This window comes from Egretta garzetta, unplaced genomic scaffold, assembly GCF_000687185.1.
Source record: "Egretta garzetta isolate BGI_Z169 unplaced genomic scaffold, ASM68718v1 scaffold50, whole genome shotgun sequence".
Taxonomy (NCBI): domain Eukaryota; kingdom Metazoa; phylum Chordata; class Aves; order Pelecaniformes; family Ardeidae; genus Egretta; species Egretta garzetta.
The window spans coordinates 3378165-3388434 of record NW_009258613.1 but is presented as its reverse complement, the minus strand read 5'-3'; the positions used below and the strand labels follow the sequence as shown (position 1 = coordinate 3388434).

The 10270-nt window shown below is 37.2% G+C and overlaps 1 protein-coding gene across 4 annotated transcripts in view; it reads right to left on the bottom strand.

Annotated features, from left to right (window-relative positions):
* Positions 1-10270, bottom strand: part of EFR3A (EFR3 homolog A) — an 83615-nt gene that overhangs the window by 45454 nt on the left and 27891 nt on the right. For all 4 annotated transcript variants that reach the window (XM_035903426.1, XM_035903428.1, XM_035903427.1 and 1 more), the window contains exons 5-6: positions 2951-3072; positions 743-892 (exon numbers count right to left, since the gene is read on the bottom strand). In XM_035903426.1, the coding sequence (XP_035759319.1) occupies positions 743-892; positions 2951-3072 (272 nt within the window). The remainder of the gene's footprint in view (positions 1-742; positions 893-2950; positions 3073-10270) is intronic.

The following is a 10270-nucleotide window of genomic DNA, read 5'->3' as shown; positions in this document are numbered from 1 at the left end:
TCAAACAAGTTCTGAAGCAGCTAGGGTTGGACATGAAACAAACATTTATGCTTGTTTGCACAGCTAAAGTTGGTTTTATGGAAATTTCCCAGTGCTAGGAATATATACTCTTTATACCTACATAGTGTTTAGCCACAAATGCAGACATGGACCAAAAAAAAGTTACTTTTCAATTGTAAGGTGACTGGCATATCCTCAACATCAGTTATCACAGAGATCTTTTTTGAAGGCAAACCTGGGAGGTAACACACCTAGGAGTCATTGAAAGCAAAAAAAAGGTGGGCATCTACATATAAATAAATTTTAAATCCTCACTTTAAGTACTGCTGCAGACAGGACAGACAGTTGTTACTAACGGCTAAGTAGGAGTTAAACCTTCAATTTTTAACTAATATAACTAACAATCATTTGAGTGACCTAAACACCTGTGCTTACTAATCTCTGTATCTGACAGTACAAAACACAGTTTAGTTTTTAAGAAGTCTAAATACGGTTACAGAATTTCTGGAGCAATTTTTAGGCCAACAGAATCTAGAACAAGTGAAACAAAGATGGTTGAAAAGACTTTAGGACAAGAAACATTAAGAGCAGTTAAGCAGAGCTGTGTTACCAGTTTCAAGGAGACTCAACTAGTAAACCTCAGTAATTATTTCCACTAAAAAGAAAAGAAAAAGATATCTATAATAAAAATGAAGCCTAAAGTTTACTTAAAAAACATGCCAGTGACCAGGAATAAAAATACCTGTCAATATCTTCTATTTTCTGCATATTAAACAGCAGTGATGGTACTATCTTGTCCATGTGCTGAGGTTCCCAGATAGTTGCTCGAAGTTCATCATTAACTGTTTTTCGAACCACTCCCTGAATGCCCCTGATTCCAGCAATTCGGATCCTAAGGAAAGAAAAAAGGAATTACTGAAAAGTAGAAACACAGCACCTCTGGTATGGCAGTTTACCTATAAGGCAGCAGTAATTATGTAGTGTGGAATTCCATTAGTTCTCAAAAGCAGTAATTTGGAAATTTGGCCAGTTCCTTAAGGTTGTCCATGCTGCCTTTAAAGCTCATAAGGAAGCTGACAGAACAAACAACAGAACAGAAGACAGTCTGTAAGGATAATGCTGACACTGATCAATGAATACTCAAACTGTGTATACCACCTCCAAAAGAAAGTCACATGGGTAAAACCCCACTGGCTCTATGCAATTTACTACACATCAGTTGAAACTGTGCACTCTCTCAACCTATTCCAGTACTAAAGAAAAATATTGTGAAGTTATCACAGCAAAACCGAAGCAAGAGCTACCAAAGCCATGTGGTTTCATTCCTCTAAAGAAGGCTCAGATAGGTATGAAAGCAGAGATTACATTTAAATCAAAGTCACATACTTTACGTCACTTGGATGAAATTCCTCCCTGCCTAAGGGTACATCAACACTGCAAACCGAAGCACACAGTTGAGGCTGACAATTTGAAGAGCAAAAGATTAGCACAGTTCTCTTATTACTACTACAGCAATCACAGCTTTGAGGTAGTTTACTTTGGGGTAGCCTTATGAGTGGTAGATCATACTTGATAGATAAGTCAGGGATCTACTAGTCTCATAGTCTCATACTAATCCCATCCCCTAGTCTTATACTCTCAGTTCATTCCATTTTCTAGGTCATGACTAACATTATCCTGCATTTGCAAGGAGCAATGAAGATAAATAAACATCCCGAGCTGAGCATCATATCCTAACCCCTTACGGAATGTTTTACAGTAAGTAGTTTAACATTTCTGGTTTAGTTTCACTAAGCCTAAAAAGGCAAAAATCTCAAAAAGCTCATTAAAACATTTATGAATACTATTTGTGACCGCAAGCTTCAGGTAAATATACTGTACCTGACAGAAGCCTCAGTTATGAGGTAGTTCGTGATACACTGGCTTCACCAGTGATGCAGAGCCCTATGTACAGCAGTAGGGCAACAAATAAGATGGCAGTAAATTACAAAAAATAAGGAGGAATGAACCAGAAGACTAAAGGAGGAATGACTGTTTGTTTATTTGGGTTTTGTTTCGGGTTTTTTGGTTTTTTTTCCCCCCTAAGTGAGTATTATATTCACTTATGGAGGAATGAACCAGAAGACTAAAGGAGGAATGATTGTTTGTTTGTTTGGGCTTTGTTTCGGGTTTTTTGGGTTTTTTCCCCCCTAAGTGAAGTACACAGTATATATTCTTTTTGAAAATACAGGTCACAGATTTTTGCAACTGCAAATTTTAAGAAAAAATCCTTATGCATTGCAGCTAACAGAACAACAGTACACTCAAAATGTTGAATAGATGTTCAGCACATGGTTCTTTCATAGTTGGCTGAACAATTTAATGCATGGAAATAGGAGTACAACAGAGATGCAAATCATAATATCTGAAAAGCCTTAAGTTTTCTGAAGTGCTTGGGAGTTAAATACTGGTAAACAATTCACATAAAGAACACATCGCTAGGGGGAGCTGAAGTAAAAAAAAATTGTGGTGCTTACATAATAATGTAAAAATTTGCAATACTAATTCTTGAAGACATTTCAGTTTCACACACAGTATCATACTGCATACATCTAAGAAAATTCAATTTTAAAGAGTAATTCTCAAACAGCAGACTCAAAATATGCTTTTGCTATTCATATAAGTAGTCCCATTAATTTCTCAAATGAGTTATGCAACTCGCACACATTAGTGCCTTTCTGGAGACAGTCCATGTAATCTGGCAGGCATTATTCAGGTAAAATTCCACTTAAATATTCTAGGAGTTCTAGCCACTTAAGATTTGCAATATTTGGTGCTATTTAAAAAGTCAGACTTTCATTTCCTTCCTATGGAATGAACTATTCCACTAAATATCGTAAGAAAAGCTGTATTACAGACTGTATTAACGTCTTAAGGCAGTTTTCTGTAATACATACAGAATGGCACTTACTCGGTTTGTATTTCTGGATCGTGGTCACACGAATGACACATGGCACTGAATCGAGACACAAAGAAGTCATAGCGTCTGTGATATGAAGGTGTGTCTTCCTCAATGTTGGCAAATTTGACAAACTGGAAAATGAAATACGTTAAAAAAGCTTTTGATACCAACTTTCCAAAACAAAATAACAAATACTAAGCTTCGTTTAAGAAGTCACATAAAACATTGCATTAGGAAAAGAATCCAGATTTCTCAATACTTAAATATTCAGCTTCAAAGAAGAGAAAGTTAAATTGGAGAGTTTTCTTTTTAAAGAATTTCCATTAGATCTTCATTTAGATCATTATGAAAGGGTGCAACTGCACAGAATACAATATACTATGCAATATGGAAACAACTAACACTTGAATAGTGAGTGTCAGCAATTCATAGAATCATTTAGGTTGGAAAAGACCTCCAAGATATCAAGTCCAACCCTTAACCTAACATTGCCAAGTCCACCACTAAACCATGTGCTCAAGAGCCATACCTACCCGTCTTTCAAATACCTCCAGGGATGGGGACTCCACCACTTCCCTGGGCAGCCTGTTCCAATGCTTGACAACTGTTTCAGTAAGGGATTTTTCCTAACATCCAATTGAAACCTCCCTTGGCACAACTTCAGGCCATTTCCTCTCGTCCTATCACTTGCTACCTGGGAGAAGAGACCGACCCCCACCTCGCTACAACCTCCTTTGAGGTAGTTATGGAAAGCAGTCCAAGCAATCAAATTGTACACTGTCACTGGCAGGTTAACTAGCAACATTCTACAAAAATTCAAGGGAAATAAACTGGGAGGCATTCTGTCAATTCTGTCTATTTTTACAAAAGGGAAGAAGGAGGAATCAGGGAATTATAACCCAGTCAACTTTAATTCCAGTCACAAAAAGACAGTCAGAAAAAAAAATTCCAGTTTGCAAACATCTACAAAGTAACGAAGGGGTAAGTAACAGTCAACATGGATTTGTCAAGAACAAGTCAAATCAACACAGCCTAAATTATTCCTATGACAAGGAAATAGATTTTGTGAATCCAGATGAAGCAGCATCTGTCATATCTTAACTTCAGTGATACTGTTGACAAAAAAATACACAAAATTCTCAAAAGGAAGCTAGAAAAACAGTCAGAAGAACACTCCCTGTAAGATAGATGCAAAAGGGTTTGAAAAAAAAAAAACATAAAACCACTTGTAAATCATCAAACTACAATAATGTATTAAGTGAACTTCTGAAGGAGCCTGTCTGGAATACAGTAGTATCTTGAGTTTCACTAGAGACTTAGATGACAGAGTGGGCTTATCAAATTTGCAAAGAAAACTAAACTGGCCAGAACTGCAAGCACACTTGATGCCTGGTTCTTGAAAAACTGGAAATAGGACCTCAAAAATCAAGGAAGCAATTTAGGAATGACAAATGCAAAATACCATTTTAAGACAGCTGTACAAATACAAGCCAGACACAGCTGAATGCAGAAAAGAAGCTTAGGCTTATAATAAAGCACACATTCAAGAAAAGTCAACGCTGTTATACTGGCATGAAGAAAACAATACATTGTGATACGTCTGTATTACCCGTGACACCTATGAAGACATTTTTGCCATTTAATTGGCACTAATAAGCCCTTAGATGAAGTACTGCATCCATTTGAAGCATCACAGTTGAAGATGGTGATTAACTGATACAGTCCTTCAATTATTCAAGGGATGAGCAAAGCTTTAGATAAACACCTGTTAAAAAAAGACTGAAAGACATTAAATTATCTAGTCTAGAGCTGCCTAAAAGATATTAGTCTTACAATGTACAGAAGACAGCTATAGAAAGGAAAGAAATAAATGCTTTTCTTTATCCAAAGGTAATACAAAAAGCAATAATGGGCTTGCACTGAGCAAAGGCTACCTAAGTTAGACAGTAAAACCCCCTCCTTTCTAAAGCAAGCGGACTGCCAAAAGGCATTTTGGATTCTCCACCACTGACAGTTTTAAGAACAGACTACAGAGGGAAGAAATAAGGGAAAGGAAACATTGTCAGGAAAGGTTTAACGTAGTGCTGGTTCTACTCTGAAGTAAAGAGATGTTCCATTAAGATCCCTCCACCTTTTCCCACCCCAGTGTTCTTCTTACCAATTGCTAAGTACAGGCTGAGGCATTTCTTGTCCACTTACCGGGACCTAGAACCTGCTTTTATCAGCACATTACCCACATACATCTAGACAAGCCCAAAGCACTTTAGCATGGTCTACAGCGTACTCATTTGTGGAGGTTTTGAGGTAGTTTTCAAGCTGAAAGTGAAAGCTGTGTATTTCAAAAAAACCCCACTGCTTTTTCTACCTTTTTAAGTCTTTTTTCTGTTTTATCTAGAACACTTACCCCTTTCAACTGCACTACCAGTTCACCTACTGAAAGCTAGAGGCACAGCTGAAAATTATACATTTTGTAAAACTATATTCTCAGCCATTACTAAAAATGGAGCAAAATTATATACTAGTCCATTTTACATGTCCTTCCGTAGAGAATATCCTGTATAGTCAGGTGATAAGAAAGTGACATTCAGTCAAAAAACAAATTCTGTATAGCCTACTGCCACAGTTTGAAAAACAATCCACAAACAGCAACCATCCTTTTATTTCAATACCACGAGTTATAAAAATGATCATTTCCTTCTCAATAGACCCTGAAAAATGCTTTAAATGCCTTATGTCTCACTGATTTGTTTCAGGGAATTGTTCATTACAAAACAGAAATGGATTTTCTAAAGTTTTTTCAAGACAGGAACCTAATTAGTCCTGATTATTTAATAAAGCTAAATTATCAGAGGCAAAAAAAAAAAAAAAAAAAAAAAAAAAGGGAGAGATCTGTATGACCTTTGTTTTTTCCAGACATTCAAGTGTTCAAGTCTACAATTGTTTCACCCAGCAGACTTCCAAAAAAACATGTAAAAGAATGGAATCAAAAAGTTTCAAAGAACACAAAACATTATGGGAGTGGCTGTGAGAATATTAACTCACCTAGCATTTAATATGAGCTTATTATCTACAATACAAAATTGTTTGACAGGATCTTCCAACACAAAAACTTAACATAACTCTAATCACTGTTTTGCTAGAAGATTTATTGTACCAAGAAATTGCTTTGTATGAATAAATGATGAAATTTAGCCAAGGCAGTGACAGGGACTCCCTCTCGCTCTGGACATCTCTCTTACATCATGATGTAGCTTTGTAGCAGGGAAGCAGGTACCCAGAAGCTATACCTCTCAAAATGGCACACAGAGTAAAATGTCCAGAAAGGGCAAATCTTTTTTATTTCCTCATGTATATAACAAAACAATTTCACCCACTGAACATAAAGCATTTCTGAAGCATATTCTGGGATTAGCATTCAGATGACTGAGCATTTAGGCCACAGGAGAGGTAAACTGATAACACTGTTTTGAATTGCACTGTCATCCAGTAAGGTATACAATTCCATTTCATTACAGAAATTTTAAGTTTTTACAGTACACATTAGTCTATACTTCCTTCTTGCTTAGCAGTAGTGCTCTTAGGCTGTTATTATTGTTAAATAAAGAATATTTTACTCCTAAGCACCCAAGATATTTTCAAGCATACTTCAAATATAAACATTTTTCAACCTAAAAAAGGACAAAACTCTTATGAAAGTCCAAGTATTTGCCTGGAATACACTTACAAAGCTTTTATAGATGTAAACACGTCATTCAGTCATAGTAAATGCTTGAAGTCACCCACCGGTAATTTATGGAAGTTTTACCAGTACAAGCATCTTCTATATTTGTACAATACAGAAGGTACAAAAAGGAACTTACATTGGTAAGATCTTATTTCCATTAATTTTAAAACCAATAAAATTCAATCAGTATGAAAACATATAAATCTATCATGAAAATCATTGGAACAGGCTGCCCAGGGAAGTGGTCGCGTCCCCATCCCTGGAGGTATTTAAAAGACGGGTGGATGTGGTGCACAGGGACATGGTTTAGCGGTTGGATGGCAGGGTTAGGTTAAGGGTTGGACTTGATGATCTTAAAGGTCTTTTCCAACCTAAACGATTCTATGATTCTATTCTATGATTCTATGAAATAAAGAAGGAACAGATTATCTATTCGAAGATCTCTGTTCCAGACCGAGTCAAGAAAGTTGGATTGTATTACCAGAGCGAGACTGTGCGAGTCCTGCAATTCATGCAAATTCTCAACTTAAATTCCTAAGGACATAATTTTTTATATATATATTTATGCTGTCTTATCGCTTTTATGTAGCCAGGAGGAAAGAAATCATAACTTTTAATGCACCCTGGATGTCTGTAAAGGTCAGGTTTTTGCAGCAATTCAAGAACAGGCAATCAGCATGTATCGTAGTTAAGTTTGAGTTATGTTATTTAAAGTATCTCCCTGTAAAAACTGTAGGCTGGATCTGAGCAGTATTTTTTTATATATTTGAGATCCGCGGTCTGTCTTCTACAGCCTGCAATTTTCTCATCTTTCAGATGGGGGAAAGAGGGTGCTGATGCTGATAGTTACCATCTTGTATAGACAAAGCTACTGTATTTCATTATTAGCAAACTATCACATAGGAAGACATGATGTCCTATAAACATAAGATTTATAAGCTACACAGTACAGACTTAATGCAAAGTGTGAATGTACTTCAAACAAAAGCAAAAAGGACAAACTCTTCAAGTTTTCTAAATAGAAAAATTTCAAACCCTGGATAAATGCATTAACTTCACAAACACAGTATTAAAATATTCACATTATATAATAACAAGATAATTGTATAATAACAGTCCCCTGCTCGTCTGGACTGTACCTCACTTCCTTAGCCCTTCACGCATTAGCTTGTCTTGGATTTTATGTTCTAGAAACTGCTGCTCTAGAAACTGTAACAGCGAGTCTTATACTGGAGGCTGTGTTTTTATACTGTATTTTTGTACCACTTTTTGAGAAGTATTGGTAAAGAGTTTGCTTTTTTTATATATATATATAAATACATATAAAGTTTGCTTTTTTATTTTTATATATATAAAACCTTCCTATTTATATATATATAAATAGAAATTGGAGATTTAGTTTATTTATTAATAGTCAAGGCCACCTGACACTCTCATTTTAAGTTTTCTTGAAATGGGATGGATAGCTTTACAATCTATTTTACTTAGTGCCACTTGGATGAAAATTATCCTGAATGTCACATGTGCAGTCGTGTAACAAAGTCAGTAATGGGATACTGGCTCACAGGGCCACATCAGTGTCGCTACAAAACTGCAAGACCAGAAAGCTTGAGCATGACGTGAGGGAAGCAATACTTAACTGTGAATGACCCTAAAAGGATTGCCTAAAGCGATTTACCGAGCATCGCTCAAATTCTAGTAGACACAGACATAGAATTTAGAAGATAATTTAATAACCTCCAGGATGAGAAAGAGTGCTTTGTGTAATTCTGTCTCTCTGTACCTTTACCGCGTATAAAAAAAAGACAGAGCAGGGATCCTAGAGATGAAATACTTCACTGTATATTAAATCACCACTAGCACGTAATTCCATATTGGTACATGGAATGAAAGAAGCATCTTGTAATAAAGATATGTTTCCATCACACACTTCCAGATTAGCATGCTGCAGACAAGCAAGACAAACAAATGAGCATTCTACTGGGAATATTAATTCTGACATTCTTTAATTTCATTCTTGACACTTTATACTGTTTTTACATATACATGCACTTCAGATTTGCCAAAACCAACTGCTTTTATAAGCCAACACTAAAAAAAAATATTAAAATTGTGTTCTTATATCAGGCACTGACTGGTCACTTTTCCACTTGGGATACTGCTTGTCTTCTTTTAAATAACAAATGATGACAACTAGCAATAACAGTCACCTTCTCATGCACAGGAAGCCCTGCACTGTCACTGATGGTGTCATTATTTCACTGCTCCTAAGAATAAATTGCCTTTCTGAAATGAAGTGCCCTACCAACTAAAGAAAACATTTGTGCTAAATAATTTAAAATGTAGTAATACTGGGTTCTACATATATCTGATATTTTTCAGATGAAAAAACAGCGGTTTACTATGAAAATACAAAGAAGTATTCACCCTGTCAACATTCCGAATTAGCTTAAAATGTTTTATATTCAACTCAGTTTTGTCAACATAGTTTAGGATGAAAGTTTTATTAAATTATGCACCCCATTGTTTTTAACCAGCTGCTCACTAAAGAAATTTTCTGGACCCTCTCTAAAAAAAGTTGACAGAAAATTAAAAACATTAAAAACATGGTGGTCGGAGGTCGTCTAGGCCTTAGTGATCATGAAATGGTAGAGTTTTCAATCTTTGGTGAGGTAAGGAAGGGGGTCAGCAACACCGCCACGATGGATTTCCGAAGGGCAGACTTTGACCTGCTCAGAACGCTGGTTGGGAGAGTCCCTTGGGAGACAGTTCTGAAGGGCAAAGGGATTGAAGAAGGCTGGGTATTTTTCAAGGAAGAAGTCTTAAAGGCACAGGAGCAGGCTGTCCCCATGTGCCGTAAGACAAATCGGTGGGGAAGACGACCGGCCTGGCTGGACAGAGGTCTACTACTGAGACTAAGGAAAAAAAGGAGAGCTTACCAGCTCTGGAAGAAGGGGCAGGCAACCCAAGAAGAGTACAGGGATCTTGTCAGGTCATGCAGAGATGAAATTAGAAAGGCAAAAGCCCAGCTGGAATTTAACCTGGCCACTGCTGTAAGGGATAATAAGAAAAGGTTTTATAAATATGTTAACAGCAAAAAGAGAGCCAGGGAGAACCTCCATCCTCTAGTGGATGCAAGGGGGAACATTGCCACTAAAGACGAGGAAAAGGCTGAGATATTTGACGCCTTCTTTGCCTCAGTCTTTCATGGGCTGACGAGATATGCCCAGGGTACTCAGCCCCTCGAGCTGGAAGACACGATGGTGAGTGGAATAAACCCCCCATAATCCAGGAGGAAGCAGGTTTCGACCTGCTGTGCCACCTGGACATCCACAAGTCTATGGGGCTGGATGGGATCCACCCAAGAGTGCTGAATGAGCTGGCAGAGGAGCTTGCCAAGCCACTCTCCATCATTTATCAGCAGTCCTGGTTAACATGGGAGGTCCCAGATGACTGGAGATTGGCAAATGTGACGCCTATCTACAAGAAAGGCCGGAAAAGGATCCGAGGAACTATAGACCAGTCAGCCTGACCTCAGTACCAGGGAAGATCAGTTCATCCTGAGTATGTTCACCAGGCATATGGAGGACAATCAGGGGATCAGG